Source organism: Protopterus annectens, chromosome 1.part1 (assembly GCF_019279795.1).
Source record: "Protopterus annectens isolate FY-2018-M chromosome 1.part1, PAN1.0, whole genome shotgun sequence".
Classification (NCBI taxonomy): Eukaryota; Metazoa; Chordata; order Ceratodontiformes; family Protopteridae; genus Protopterus; species Protopterus annectens.
In genome coordinates this window covers 171,538,997-171,555,932 of record NC_056726.1, presented here as the reverse complement: position 1 = coordinate 171,555,932, position 16,936 = coordinate 171,538,997, and the positions used below count along the sequence as shown (strand labels likewise).

The window sequence follows — 16,936 nt, the reverse complement described above, 5'->3', positions numbered from 1 at the left end:
GTGGTGTTTGCAACTAATAATGTGCTGTACAGATTGTGTAACTAGATTGATAGGAGGTTTGATGCTAAATGTGGGGTACTGTGGGGGGGTTATAGACTCAGGTGAGCATGTCCTCCAACACAACTATGCTGAATCAACTTCTATTCCAGAGAAACATTTTAAATTGCTGGATGACTCCACCATCCCCTTATCCTTTTTTCCCAAACACACTGATGATGTTATTCTTACTTAAGTATACTGTCATACTTTACACTATTCTGTAGAATGTGTAAATAGATAGGTAGGAAGTTAAAATACAGCAGTGATTAAGTTCTGTGATTGTGTGTGTGATTGAAAATTAATTCAGGATTGGTTTACACACATTCACAGTAGCAACATTTACAACCCCAGATGGCTGTAAGAGTCATTTTACCACATGTATCTCCTTGGCAATACACTGTTGATGATATCTGTTCATAGATGCTGTATGCCTCACTTGTACACAGACTTTTCATGTGGCACTGGCTGCAAATAATGTGCTGTATACATTGTGTAACTAGATTTGTAGGTAGTTTGAGTCCATCCTTGCTTAAGTAGTTTGACCATGATTACTGTTTTTTACAGCTGGCTACATCACAAATACCTTTATGTACCCTTCTACATATGAGATATATTTACAGTGGCAAAGTGTTAAACTAAAAATCCTAGCATCCTTAGGAGAAATTACTTTATGACAACACAATAATTACATAATGCTACCATAACTACAGTATCTTACGTTGTAGTGCAACTTTTCTATGGTATGTGACTTTGATAATCTGCTTTGTAGATTTTTTAACTGCATAGGTAGGATATTTTAAGCCATCTGTGAGTGTGTCTTTCACTGTCAAACTGTATAGACTACTGTTCAGATACATATATGATGTATAGTTGTACCGAGTTGTTAAGCCCTTCGACCACTTTTTTGAATACACATCCAGCTAATAAACACTGGTGATGTCATCCATTCAGCTGTGCACTGTCACAGTTGTGCAGCAACATGTCATGTGGTGATTGTGATTCAGGCACTAATCTGTAGCTTGTGATCTTAAGTAGTTAGTTCAAATCCAGCCATTACTGTTCAGACTACTTTGTGTTAGCCTTATTGTGACTGTAGATGTCACTAACACTGTTCTCAAACACATCTACTGTGTACATTTATATATGTTGATTCCTCTTGGAAAAAGATACATTTTCACACATAGCAATGCTTTTATTCAGAATAATAATGTCATGTGATAACATCTTCCTTACATAACATAGTGGTAAGTGTTGTCATCTGGCATGAGGGAATGAGACAACATTCTGTATATTGTTGTCTTAGTTCAGCAATTATAGGCATTCATATCCCTTGCAGCAATAACATGATATAAAGCCTTGAAATACCAGCATATCTCACAATTGTAGTGACACTTCTACTGTGGCACAGTCATTCTCTAAAATGTCATGTATTTTCTGTTGTCAAAGGCTAGGTGTTCAACATTCACATACAGTGACTGCTAACATTGTGTGTCCTTATACTGTAATGCATGAATGGCATCCACCACAGTTAAAATGTGTCCATTCACAGTGGGAGAGGTTTCTTCTATCTCTTTTATCTCAAAGAGATTGTTTATGACACATATATATGATGTAATAAGTTAGCATAGGTGGGGGTCTATGTCAAATAAACAAACTCTTGAAATGTCGAACGTCATATGGTCGAGACCATATGATTGACATTTCAAGTGTTCGAAGGTTTACTTTATTGGTGCTGTATGGTGCAGAATGGGAGAATTTCCATTGTCTGCACTGAAGTGCGATCTCGGAGCTGATATATTTAAGTAGGGGGGTGGGGAGGCACAGGGGGCTTGCCCTCCTGCTCGTACTGTTAAGGTATGTTTTTCTTTTTCTTTTTTGTTTTTTATTATATATTCGAACATTCAAATATCAACCATATGGTCTTGAACATATGGTATTCGACATTTTGAATGTTCGAATATATAACATAGACCCCATAGGTGGAATGTCACACTTTTGTCCAGCTGGCACTGTGGTATTGCTTTTCATCCAAATGCCATTAGCTGGTGGAGTTACATAGCTTGCTGTTCAGTACCTGAAAAGGGCAATATTGTATGAAATGCTGATGTTATACAAGCACCAGTGCATGTAGTTATTTGTATCAATTTTTATGTTAGACAGTGATACATAAGCACATATTGTGTTTGCACGGCAGTGAAAAGGTTATTTGGGGCATGTCATGCTGTGAGAGCCCCTGTGGCATGTGCATTGACTAATGGCTTGTATAACATACCTACACAGGTAGAATGTGGTTCAATTCTAGAACAGTGTATGTACATTCACAATGGAAACAACTTAATTGTCAAAAAAGCATTGATATTGTACTGCTCACTGTTGTGTGGATAGTAATATAGGTAGTTCCTTTTCAACATTCTGACTAAATAAGATTGTTCAAATTATATTTGTAACTCCTTATTGCACAAATTGATTTCAGTTATTTGTGACAGCCTCCAGTAGCATAGCTAGGGTGATGTGAGAGAGGCAACTGCCCAATATGCAAAGTGTTGAGGGGTGTGATTAGCCTATCCTGATTACTCTTTAAAGTAATGTCATTTTTTAAAAGCTGGTATTGCATTTGCAGTCAAACCTGTGCACTGTAGTATGCCATGTTTTAAAAGTTAAAATAAAAATATAAAAAAGATTTTTTTAAAAGAATGCTTTTTATTGTGTCACTCTAAAAAATAAAAAATAAGAAAGAAGAATGAAAACTTTCCAAAAGAAACACAGACAAGCTGATTTTAGAAAAGCATTTGAGGACATGTCATGCAGATGGCCACCTAGTTGTTGTGTCAGTAGAAGGAGTTGTAATGATGTGTGGTAGTGCCAGCTGTGCCAGAGAGAGAAGGCAAGTGCATGTGCAACAAATGCTAGCATAACTAGCTGGAGTTTTATAAAGAATTATATGTCATTTGAATATCAAACCGATTTGTACAGATGCTTGTGTTAAAAATGTATCAATAGTGGGTCCTGCTGGACAGAAAATAAATATACATGCATGTCAGACTGTATTGTTGCTAACTGTTGAAGTATATATATTATAACAGAGGATACTAGAAGAGAAGGGTTAAGCTCAGCCCTGCTAACCTTAAGAAAAATAGCTTGAAATTAAATGACTTGGTTTAGGTCATAAATATTTTATCTCAGAGGTCTGAATGCAGCTAGAGATGCATTGTCTGGGCTGAGATCCTGTTCTTATCGTCCTTAGTGGTGAACTAATTAATACCCTGAGGTGCCAGAGAATGGCTTTTTAGTGTCTGCAGGAAGGGTGGAAGTATTGGAATTGTTTTACAGTCTCCAGATGCTGGAATACAGCTTCTAGGTGTGCATTGTGACACATCTGTGCCAGATCCTGGCCCATGTTTCTAGCAAAGGGGTAGTGTGGGAACCACAGAATCAGGTAACCAGATGTGATATTCTGTAGCCAACACTGAAATTGTGTTTAGATACAAGTGGCAACTGTGACAGATCACACTCAGCACTCTGTTTTGGAACTGACAAGACCACTTACCTACTTCATCTTACCTTGTTTTAGTAATTAACATAAATAGGGAACAGTAATTCTTCAGTCAACTAAGAAAATATAGTGAGCTTAGCTAAAAGTATTGTTTTTCTGTATTTGTCTGAGTCTTTCCATTTATGTTAGTTTTTGTTATAATTCCTGTGATTGAAATTCTGGTGTTTATTATAAATAGATATTCAGTATTTTCATGTTTTCTATTTTATTATTATTATTTATTACCATTATTTGTGGCTAGTCTTTGAGAAAATATTTAACCTTTGAGAGTAATTGTATTTATTTAGTGGTAATGTGGCTGCACATTCCTGAATGTCTTGCTGCTTGGTTAACACTACCATGTATATGAATATTAATTTTACTAAGAGTAATTGGGTACCCTGGTAAGATCCCTAAACTAGCTGGCATGTTGGCAGTGAATCTACCTGGGTGGAGGTGGCATAGCGGATAAATCTTTGCCAGCCTTTCCCAGGTGTGTGTGTGTGTGTGTGTGTGTGTGTGTGTGTGTGTGTGTGTGTGTGTGTCTACATGTGCATGTGTGTGTGTGTGTGTGTGTGTGTGTGTGTGTGTGTGTGTGTGTGTGTGTGTGTGTGTGTGTGTGAAAGTCAAATCTCAAAGACGATGTGTGTGTGTGTGTGTGTGTGTGTGTGTGTGCCTACATGTGTGCATGTGTGTGTGTGTGTGTGTGTGTGTGTGTGTGTGTGTGTGTGTGTGTGTGTGTGTGTGTGTGTGTGAAAGTCAAATCTCAAAGACGAAGTGTGTCAGCTACTTGGAACAGGGACACAGAGCACTGATATATGCAGAGAGAAAGGTGGAGTCTTATTTGGGGCCTAGAGAGGAAGTTCCTTCCCAGGACTGGAGTGTGCTCCCTGCATGCATTTAAGTGAAATTGTACTTGGTGCAGAGAGCTACATCTGAAAATACTGTGTGTATCTATTTTTGTTCTAATTGAATGTTCCCCACTGGTATCAGTGGTAAGGATTGAGGCTCCTTGCTTAATTACTGGCCCAGAGGAGGGATGTCACAGGAGTGACTGTTTTTTTTTTTTTTTTTTTTTTTTGTCTCTTCACTTGAAGAGTTGAGGGGGTGGGGCACTGGTTCATAGTAGCAGCCCAGCCAGGGCACTGGTTGAACCAGCTATGCTTCTTACAGCCTCCACTGTTATCTCCTCAGGCACATGCACTCAATACAGAGGTCTGTAGAGAGCCTTGTATCACAATCAGGAGTTTGAATCTGATAACATCTGTCAGTAAAAACAAAAAATGCACAAATGTATTTCCCAAATCAAAGTTATTAAAGGTAAATTGAGTTTCAGATAACCGTTTTCGTCCACTCCAGTGAATAGACTTCTTCAGAATTCATCTGTCAGTCAGACAACTGTGTCAGACAGCAGTGACTTACACACAGGCAATAGTTATAGCACAGTTAGAGGGTCACCTTTTTAGGCTATTGTCATACAACTTAGGGCACCAGTATCCCTTATGATAGGAAAGTAATGTAAGCCCTTCAAGGGTGTTCTTCATGACACAATCAATATGCATATTTCTGTAGTGTCCATGATTGATATGCATCTCTCCGATTTCTCTGATATCTTTCCTGGCATGTTCAAAAATGACATGATGTGAGTGTTTATTATGTCACTCATTGCTCACAGGCATTAAATATTTCCAAAATAATTATGCTCTGTATTTAATGTGTCCATCCAAACATTTCTTGACTACTGCAATTATTTTTTATTATACTATACAACTTATTGGCAGATGAGAGCTTCCATAAAACATTTCTTACTGTATGGCATGCTGCCAGACCATCAGAAAATGTTACTGGCCCTCTGTTATGGCACTTTATTATTTGTTTGTACTGTTGAATTGCTGTTATGTTACTTTTCCCTGTAATTCCATGTGAGCATGCCAAGTATAACAATATCTGAGAAGTGTGCAACTTACCAGTGGAAAACCTGTAATCATGAAATGTCATCTGGTCTCTACTGTCATTTGTCTGTTATGTATGCTGGGTGTTATTATATTACCATTTAGCATTTACATGACTATACAACACTTGCGCATTGATTACATATTTATAGGTGATAAACCCATTTCCTGTGGGTGCCACTAACATTTACTTGTAAAAACATGTCAATTTCTGATGTGTATGGCATGACAGTTGTAAGGTTCATTTGTTCTTGCGTATACATGCTGAAATGGAGAATGCAGCAGTGGTGTCATCTTGCACATATATTCCTTGTATTCTGTCCTTGCTGTTATTTCAACTCAGCATTTTTATTAGCATGTATATTACATTAACTCCCCTTTGTTACACTGCAGCTTTATATCCCTCTCACATCCTTTGTGACCATGTCTGTTTGTAGTCATGTGCATAAGTCATGTGTTATTATTGAGATTAATTATTATTTCATCAATATGGCAGGATTTATATTAGAAATGTTTCTTTGACACTTCCACATACTTACTTGCAGTATATGAGCACACTTTACCCATTTCCTCTCCCCTCTTAATTAGTTATGCAGTACAACCAATATTTTTTGTGTACAATTCCCCCATTTCACTTTCTATCTTTCAGAATTGTTTCACTGTATTTGCCCTTAATATTTCTGGGCTACAGCACATGCTCATATATTAGATTCATCTAGAGACAAGCCATTTTGTTTACATTTTTGTTTGTGATTGCAGCTCCTTTCCATGACCACAAACACTATTGCTGGCCATGAAAAGGTGTTTGCAAATATTTTATTGGCATTGTTACTCGTCACGCTAACATGGTTAAATTGTGTAGGCTTAGCACAAAGTCTACACGATTGTTAGTGAATCTCAGGGATTATCTCTCAGTAATATACAGGTCTGTAAAATATTTTATATCTAAAGATTTGAACATTGGTTTAAATCCTTTCCTCCTGTTGTTGATCAAGTTGATTTAGCTGCAGCAAAAGGTAGTAAGAAGTCTGTAGATGGCCGTGTTAATCCTGTAGATAAGGAATCAAAGTTGTGTAAAAGTTATGCTGTGGAGTTGTATGATTTCTACACGTCTGTAAAAGCATTAGATCTGTTAGTGTTTTTAATTAATTATCATCATGTTATGAATGAGCAGTTGATTTCTTGAGTCCTATTTATAACATATTCAAGATGATGAGCAATGCTTCTGAACTGTCTCATGACACATAAAAGTTTATCAGACTGAATATTTTGTTTTTGAGTGGCTGTCATGTCTGCTATGGTCAGAAGGTCAGGTTGACTTAAATACAAAGTCTGTCCAGAAAACATCAGACCTATGGTAAGAACCCTTCTTAGTTTATCTTGCATTTTAGAAAACTGAAGTTAAAAAAAGTGTCTGTCTTCATGCTTCTTCAGATATTTATTGTGCATAAAGAGGTATGAGTGCCCCTGTGACAGTGGAAAGGTCATCAGCATTCTTCTTATGAGGACAGGAAGTTAGTAATAGACATTAGGCTAGGATTCAAAGACCCTGTGAAGAAAGGGAACATTTTAAGAGGAAATTTCTCAAAACACTGTTTATACTATGGACAGACAGTTCAGTTAAATTATTCCTGGTATCTTTCTCCACAGTTGCAGCACAGAGATCTTCCCCTTTCTCTTCTTCCTTCTTATTTAATGTCTTCCTCATCACAAATGCACTTTTGGCAGCAGGGAGGAAATCGCAACCATTATAAATACTGGGAGATATATTTTAGCAAACCATTAAGGAAGAGGTGTTCTAGAGTTAGGCTGCAAGATAAAATTATTGTCAAAACTCCAGCATTGACATATCCCAGGCGGCTCTATGTCCCATGTAAACAGGGTGGCGCTCTCGTTACCTAAAATGCTAAGGAAGATGTTTGTAGAAGGGGTTCCCTGTCCCCTCAGGGCAGTAGATTATAAGTATTGCCACAAATTCTTTCTTGTTCAAGAGAAGAATGGTCTCCATTGGGATAGTTTGATTTGTTCAACTTGAACATACATCTCAAAGTCAATGATTTTAAAAATGTTGCCCCTTCAGAAATTTTTTTGTGTTATTTAGGGACTTGAATAGCCAGTGTCACTCTAAAGAATGCTGAAAGACATGTTGCAGTGTTCCACCTTCACAGGAAAGTCCCCACATTACAGGTGGAGGACCAACAGTTTTGGTTTTCATTTCTTCCTTTTGGCCTAGCAAAAGTGGCTTAGTATTTTCCAAAGGACCTAGTTCCTGCTGCTGCTGCTGCTGTTGCTATGTCAGTAATGTGAAGCAGATTCACATTTACCCTTATCTGGATGACTGCTTAATCATCATGCATCCTTCTTATGTCTGACGATGTGGGTGTTATGGACTGTCAGTTTTGTCAAAATCATCACACTCTTATGGATATTCTTTTAGTGACAGACCCTAATAACCAGGCCGTAGAATTGTAGGGGATTCCCACCAATCTAAACATGGGCATACTCTTCCTGCAGTCAGCAACTCCATCCCAGTACTAAAAAATGGAAATCAAACTCTAAACCAACCATATTTGAAGTAGTGACTATAGTAACAGCGATAAAAGAACTGGAAGTGAGATCTTTAGTAAAGGGCAGGAGAAAATTACATAGAAAAATGGGAATTGTGAAAACAATACATGCAGAATAATGTTTTTGGAGGAGGAATGAGGTTTAAGGGAAGGCAGAAACTGAGTAAATTATGTAATGCTCGATTGACAGTGATTGTACAGAAGATTATATGTGATGTATAATGTTTGTAACTGAGATAATATCCATATATACTGTACCTCTCAACCTCTTAGAGCAAGAAATCTGGACAAAGCTACAAATAATGGGAGGACAAAGGTCCTAAAATAGGGACACTTTTTAAATATTGCTCTTACAATCTTAGAAATTTGGTAGAATAATAGGTTTTGCATTAGCATGAATTTTTTTGAAGGATATTAAGTCTGAAAATCAAATGTCTGCCATTATTTTCTGACTTCAGTACTCAGTGATTTGCCAGAAAACTACAATTTTATGGGAACCGGACTAAAAATATGAGTCAAAAAGGACATGTTGCGAAAATCTGGACATTTGAGAGCTATGTATCAATATGGCTTGATTTCAGTTATAAAAATATATGATTGCCTATGCCATAAGTGATATTTCAATAAAGATGATTAAAAAGAAATAACTCCATCCCAGCAGTATGGCTACTTATAGTGCTTTTGCCATGCATTTTCTTTTGGAAGAATGGTAACATGTTAAGTTCATTTCACTTTTCCTCATACCTGCTTGTTCTTTAGCCATTTTAAAAATTGAATTCCAGCAAGTGCTCCCTATCCCACACTGGCTGTAATTCAGAGTAATCTTCCTTGATTTTTAAACTCTTTTTACAGAATGATGGTATGCAGTAATGTGCAGTGCAGCTTGTATGGTTTCATGTGTTCTGCAGCCAGTAGTAAGCACCAGAGCTGTCTGCAAACTTAGTAAGACAATTATTATTCTGCTTTACAAAATTAAAAGAAACTTACCTTTCAGGTACTTTGCTGTCTGCTACTACCTTCAAAAGTGCTTAAAAGTCCTTTCTCAAGGCAGTATCACTGGTTATATAATATTTACTAAACTTTATGTGACAACTCTGTTGTTTGTGGAATATACTGTCATGAGTTAGGAATCTGAAATTAACAACAGAAAGCTGTTTGTGTGTGTGTGTGTGTGTGTGTGTGTGTGTGTGTGTGTGTGTGTGTGTGTGTGTGTGTGTGTGTCTGTGTGTGTGCAAATGTGCATGCATGTGCCTATACTTCTCCATGTGCTTTTCTGTGTGTGTGTGTGTGTGTGTGTGTGTGTGTGTGTGTGTGTGTGTGTGTGTGTGTGTGTGTGTGTGTGTGTGTGTGTGTGTGTGTGTGTGCGCGTTTGTGTGTGTGTGCATGAGTGATTTATATGCATGTGTATGTATATGCATTTGAGTGTCTGTGTGTGTATGTCGGTATGTATGTATGTTATGTGTACATCTGAGTGTGTGTGTGTGTGTGTGTGTGTGTGTGTGTGTGTGTGTGTGTGTGTGTGTGTGTGTGTGTGTGTGTTCTATGAGGAGGACTGGTATCCCTTAATGCATAAACATGCATTGCATCAGCCTATCAGCCATTCAAAAGCCTACAAGAGTGATGCCAGTTATATTGTTTTTGACTTTTTATAATAATTAAATATGGTTCTCTAGACTGTGCATTAGCAATGGGTTTTAAAAATGTCTGATTTTTAAGTATGTTTTTTCTCAGAAAATAAAAATTAAAACTCTGTAATGTTCCCACAGGATACTGGCCATCCTACAACATCCCATTTGATGAGGTGATCTATAATATGAGTTCCTATCCAGAAATGGTCAAATACTATGGAAACAAATATTCATATGAGTTGTGTCCCAGAGCAAAAATCTTTCGAAGAGACCAAGGAAATGTGAAAGATATGGAGTCAATGAAACATATTATGAGATATAACAGTAAGTAGACATCAGTTAGTCTTGGAGTATAGTCAATAAGTAAATTTCTTTGTAAAGGTCAGCCCGCTCCCTGCATTGACAGCAGCCTGGCTGTGAATAGTGACTTTGGTGCCAAAGTACCATTCTGAAAGTAGTAAGACTGAACTATAGAAAGCCACTTCTTAGACTTTTACAGTACCTATCATCCTCTCTAATGGAGATTGAAATAGAACAGCATGCTACAGCATGCTGGTACAAACAGTGATGGAGGTGGGGCCTTAAAAGATTTCTACAGTGAAGCGGGTAGGAGAAAACACTGCATGTATCATGCATCATGGAGGAGTGCAAATGAGCACAGGGCACAACAAAAAAAATTACATCTGCAACATAATAAAGATCAGAATCCTGCCACATAACTATCAACACTCATTTTTAGAAGGGTTATATGAAGGAATGAAAGAATGGAATAATGGGGTGACTGGTGTGGATCTTGGTCATCTAAGATCAGCAAGTGGAGAAGCATAAACTTAGGTAACTTACATAAAAATGATTTTGTTTTCATATAAGAAAGAAACTGCATGACCAACAGACAGGTTCAGTGGACTCTAATTTGGGTGTAGTTCTGGCATGTGATCTCAAAGTTTCTACTTTTGGAAAGTGTTGTTTTTTTAGCATTCTTTTTTGACCTAAGCCTGTAAGAAAATAATTTAAGTTTGTGCTACCAAGTGGAGAATATTGGAGAAGATGACTGGTGTTCTGAGAGTTGGAAATAACTCCACTTTCTTTTTAATATTCCTGGCAAGAGTCATGTTGGCAGCAGATTAACTAAGATAGATCAAACCTCCTTCTCCTAAGACAGATTCTGGGGGGATTCACAAATACTGCTAGGCCAGCCAAAAGATGCCGTCACTCCATTGTGTCCTTCTGCTGCCCTGGAACATTGTCCTGGTGGACTGTGCCTGAAGCTACTCCAACAGGAGCCACCCCATGGGCTTATTTTTACAGTTTGCACCTTTCACTCCAGAGGAACAGCAGATGCACCAGTTCTTTCATGAATTACCATGCTCCTAACTCTTGTCACTGAGAGTGATCCCAGTGGCCATGTTGAGAAATCTCATTTCCTCCACTTGTACCTTGTGCTTCTTACTTTTAGTCAGTACTCATAGCTCATGATCACGGTTAAGGATAGGAGCACAGACTTACTGGTAAACTGCTTATCATTTACTAGACTTCAGCTGTTACTGTAATCCATCCTTCAGTCTTTTGCTCCCTCATGCAGGTATTCATGAACAATATTGTTGCGTATGGTTCTTAATTTCCATCAGTAAGGGTAGTTGTTAACCCCACCTAAAGAAAGCAATCCAGTGTTTTCCAGAAACATGCCATGACCTCAGATACAGAGATGCCGATTCTCATTTAATATGCTTTGCCATTAGAAGAGACACCACTGTCAAATGATACCAAAAAGACAACATCATCGATAACCAGAAATGCCACCTCTAGATCTCCAAACTACTTATTATTCCAGTCAATGCTGCATCTTGATGTCCTGTCCATATAAATCATGAACAGCTACGATGACAAGGCACACCTTCAGTGGAGTCCATCACACTCCTTGAATTAAACTAATCTTAATGCCAAAAATGCAGACACAAGTCTCAATGTATTTATATGGGGATTGGGTAGCTTGGAATGGACTGTGCTACTCCATTTGACAGGAATTCCAACAGAATATACAAGAACATAAGGTTACAAGACTTTTTCAAGTCCTCAAATCAGCTTTAGGCTGGATTAGTAAGCTTCCATGACCCCACACAACTTTTTTTAAGGCTAAATAGCTAGTCTGTTATCTTATACCCTATAACTTGTTTGTTAAAAACAAATATTGCAGGTGTGTGTCCTTGACTACAGTTGTTTTCTATGACAGTCAACATTTCTTTCATGATATATATCATGGTTTTGACTGAGCAGTCACCTCTCAAAATACTGAGTAGATGAAAGGAATGAAATGAAATGATGAAATCTTTGAAGGAGTATGTTGTTCTACCCTTGATGTGCAATGACCTCAGAATAGTTATTAGTAACAATTATATAAATCCAAGCCCCGCCCACCCAACAGTTAGGATCTTTAGTGGCATTCTGACAGTGTTTTGAACAGTGGTAGCTATGACCTTAACTTGCATGTAGCCCTGTACATTATCTTGCATGCAGTTATATATTTCTTCAGTACTAGGAGTTGGCAGATCGTTTTTACAGACTTTAGTTTTTTTTTTCTTTTTTTTTTTAGATTATTTGAAAGATATCTATGCTGAAAAGGATCCCTGTAATACTATCTGTTGCCGTGAAGATCTGAAGTCATTTAGTCCCATCCCAGGAGGTTGTTATGACTCCAAGGTAAGAAAATTCCAAAACTTGATTTTCACTCTTTTTCTTCTTTTCCAAAAAAAATAAATAAATATCATGCTTTTTCAGCACACTAAGTGTACCTCATCATAATTTAATAAACAATGTTGGCACCATGGCATAGTGGGGTAGATCTGTGACTATTTTCTAATAGATCTGGGCTGGATTAGTGGCCTAGGGAAGCCAGCTAGGGAAAGAGAAGAATGAAAAGAGGAAGTTTTCCCACCTGTATCGGGTGGTTGAGGGTATGTTGCAGAGTGTGTTTCCCACTAATGCAACCATAATGGAAACTGAGACCAAGCAGGAGCCATCTACTGAATGGAGAGAGGGTGTTGCCTATGGGGCTGTAATTCACAGAAATGGATGACAGCTCCACACCAGACCTATTGCATGCTTACTTCTGCAGTACTTATCAAACATGCAGGGGGTGTGGTTAGGAGTGAACAAAATCTCTTGATGACTGGCTGAGTGATAGTCTTGCTACACCTAGAGAAAAAATGGTAGAATCACAGCAATCAGCCAGGAAGTTATCAGCCATGTGGTTCCCTGAAAAAATGATAACATAATGGATGGAAAAGCCAAACTAGTATTTTGCAAAGTCATAATTTGCTTGATATCATAACAGGTTAAGTGAAGTGGAAGACTGCAGACACTTTTTAACCATAGTGACCAAAAGGGCAAGGGTCAATGCAGTATACATAGTTCAGAGTAGCCTGTCTACAATCATACTTTTGTGAGATAGAAAGAAAGTGAATCCCTAGAGAAAACCTTGGAACCATGGGGCAGAAACCTTAACAATTAAGCTGTGATGATATGAGGTATTGCCAGCTCTGCCAGGAGAAGTAGGATGGTGGATGTGTAACGTATGCCAGCACAGCTATCTGGAATTTTGTAAAGAATGATATGTCATTTGTATATCAGACTGATTTGGACAGATGCTTGTGGTGAAAATTTATTTGTAAAGCTGCTTGTGTTAAAAATGTACCAACATTGTGCTCTGCTGGACAGAAAAAGAAATGTACATGTATCGTTGTAACTGTTTAAATGTATATGTTTTAATAGAGGATACTGGAAGAGAAGAGGTTAATCTCAATCTGCCTACCTTTGAAAATAGTTTGAAATTAAATTACCTAGCTTAGGCCATAAATATTGCATCTTGCAGTTCTCAGTGCAGCCAGAGACAAAATGTCTGCACTAGGAAGCTTTCTGTATTGTCTTTGGAGTGAACTAATTGCTACTCTGAAGGGTGGAGGTTTGAAATTGTTTTATGAATTCCAGGAACTGCAGCAGATCTTAGCAAGAATATGTGTGTTTGTATTATTGACACGTGTGCTAAATACTGACAGCTTCTAGCCGGGGGGGGGGGGCATGGAAACCAGAAGTCAGATGACCAGAGGTATAGGATATCATTCTGTAATCCATCTGTGACAACAGGGGTATTGCCAGCTATGCCAGGAGAAGTAGGGCAGTAGATGTGGGACTTGTGCCAACACAGCTAGCTGGAAGTTTGTAAATAAGTATATGTCATTTATATATCAAACTGATTTGTACAGATGCTTGTGCTGAAAATATATTTGTGAGGTTTGTTTGTGTTAAAATGTATTAACAGTGCACCCTGCTGGAATGAAAAGAAATGTACATGTGTTACTGAGGTTGAATTAAATGTATATGTTTTAATAGAAGACACTGTGACAGCAAAGGTTAGCCAGCTGGCTTACTTTACAAAAAATAAAGGAAATGTAGATGAGCTGTTAAACCATTAAAATGTCACCCCACAATGTTAAATAGGACCCGAGAGTGTAGGTCTGGAAGAAGCCTTTGTTCATTAGCTCACTAAAAAGAGGGGAAGCTCAAGGCACTGCCATAAACATTTAGATGTGTATTGTAGCCATCTATACTAAATTCCTGTCTCAGCTTCAAAGGGGGGTTACTGTGGGAACCTAGAGTCAGGTGACCAGATGAGGTAATTCTGCAAGCTATCTTGGATATTATATTTTACCGGGAGTATTCTGTTTTTGGGAACCTGACTAGAAAGACTGCTCATGTATTTAATTGTACCTTGCTCTATTAAGTAAGTTATTCAGGAATAGTAATTCTCCTAGATTCAGTCAGTAATATAATAAAGCTTAATTCAGAGATTGTTTTTCTTTATTTGTATGAGCCTGTCCATCAATGTCATTTTCAATATTTCTTGTGATTTGAACTCTGTGGTTTTCTGTGAATATATATTTAGCATTTTCTTGTTCTTTTATTAATTATTATTAAATATATTTAAAAATGTTATTGTGGCTGGTCCTTGTAGAATATATTTAACATTTGAGTGTGCTTATATTTATTTGGTGACACGGTGTGGGCCACTACAGAAGGCCTAGCTGTCTTGATGAACTACTACAATTTGTATTGGTATTACTATTACACAACATAGTTGTACACCCTTTGTTAAGGGCCTTAGAGTAGCTGATTGTGGATTGCCTGGTGGCAGTCATAACTACCTTATACTCTGTACAGAAGGGGACACAGCAGGTAAATTTGTGCCAGCCTTTCCTAGGGTGTGTGTGTGTGTGTGTGTGTGTGTGTGTGTGTGTGTGTGTGTGTGTGTGTGTGTGTGTGTGTGTGTGCGTGTGTGTGGGTGTGTGTGTGTTTATGTGTGTGTGTGTGAAAAATCAAATATTTTGGTGTGTGTATGTGTCAGCTACTTGGGGTAGGGACACAAAGCACTGGGTTTACAGAGAGGGTGCTAGAGATCTTGGCTTGGACACTCAGATGAGGACCTAACCCTACAGCTGTATAAGTGGGGAGTCTTATTGGGGACCTGGAAGGAGACAGCTAGAGAGATCCAGACCCCAGACTAAGTATGCTCCCTGTGTGCTCTTAAGGGAAATTTTTCTTGATGCAGGGAGGTCTCCATTTGGAAATACTAAGTATATTCATTTGTATTCCAAGTGCATGTCCACCTCCAGTGTCAGTGGTGAGGATTCATGCTCCTTAATTACTAGCCCACAGGGGTTCATCACATATTGGTTGGCAGTGGTGGGACCATCACTCATTACGTATTGGTGAGCAGTAGTGCCGATATTAATTGAACTCCTGTAGTCTGTAAGCAGTTGTCGCAAAAAAGGTGTACTCTTAAGCAGCCATTCAGAGTTTCATATCACAATAGTTTTATATTATTTACTTTTTGTTAGCATACTTAGTCAGGGAGAGCAGGCAAAGATGTCAGCAGAGGATTATGGCAAGCTGAGAAGGAACCAGTTGGCTGAGATGTGCCAAGTCAAAGGAGTGGTGCATACCAACCTGACTAAAGGGGAAATTATTGCAGCCTTAATCACAGCTGCAGCACAGACCAGCAAACAGAAAGACAACCAGTCTGGCATTGAGGATGTACAGCTCTCAGAAACAGGACAGTTCAGCTTTTCCTCAGAGGACTTAAAAATCTGTCTGGAGTTAGAGACTTGAACTGGAGGCCAAGCATTTGGAACTAGAATCATCACAGAGACTGCAGCATTTGGAGGCCAAAGAAAAGGAGAAGCAGCATCAACATGAGAGGCATATGCTGACTTTTTGCCAGGGTCATGGAGGTAATGGGGAAGGGAAATACTGAACCCCAGAATCAATAAAGGTCAGTAAATTTATGCCACAATTTACAGAGGTTGATAATGTTGCTAGTTTTATTCATAAATTTGAAAGGGTATGTAAACAGTATAATGTTGACCAAGGGCTCTGGGTACAGTTCCTGACCCCCTTACTCCATGGTAAAGCTGTAACTGCTGTTCCTAAATTGTCTGATACTGATTACTTAAACTTTGATACTATTAAAAATGTTTATTGGAATGTTTTAACACCTGAAGATTACAGAAAAATGTTATGTGAGCATAGACGCAAGGCAGATGAAAGTGTATGTGATTATATTTCTGAACTAAGCACTTATTTTCATAGGTGAGTGAGTGAATGTCAGGTCACCACTTTTCAAAGGCTGTCAGACTTTTTGGTGAGGGAACAAGCCCTTAGCACTTTGCCTGAGTACATGAGAATTTAATTGCCAGACAGGGAATGCAACTCTACAGATGAACTTGGGGGAAAGAGGATATCTACTTAGCAAGCAGGGCATCACTGCAAAGGAAAGGGATACCCAGTGCTGCACATGGATATAAGGGAACCCATGGTGGGCAGCCTAAACCACCCCAACAGAGTCTGCCAGTAAGAGGGGAAGCCACTAGTTCAGGTACAAATCCAGGATCAAGGGTTAAAATGTTTTAAATGTAACCAGTGGGGCCATGTAGCATATAGATGTCCACGGAGGCAAGGTGGAGAACAAAAGGTGGGGGAGCCAGCAAGTGGGGATAACAGAGTGGGAGGGTGAGTGCAAATCCCACAAGCAGTCTGTTGTGGCATGTGTCCTAAACCTCAGGACAAGGCTTAGGGAGCTCATGGGCTTGGTCCATGAGAATCTGTCAGGAGCCCAACAGCAGTAAAAGGTCTGGTATGACAGGAATGTTCGGGCCAGAGAGTATG

At 38.6% G+C, this 16,936-nt stretch overlaps 1 protein-coding gene across 2 annotated transcripts in view; it reads left to right on the top strand.

The window, feature by feature from the left end:
- Positions 1–16,936, top strand: part of PLBD1 (phospholipase B domain containing 1) — a 1,215,938-nt gene that overhangs the window by 1,109,112 nt on the left and 89,890 nt on the right. For both annotated transcript variants that reach the window (XM_044073961.1, XM_044073969.1), the window contains 2 exons: positions 9,857–10,042; positions 12,309–12,415. In XM_044073961.1, coding sequence (XP_043929896.1) covers positions 9,857–10,042; positions 12,309–12,415 — 293 coding nt within the window. The remainder of the gene's footprint in view (positions 1–9,856; positions 10,043–12,308; positions 12,416–16,936) is intronic.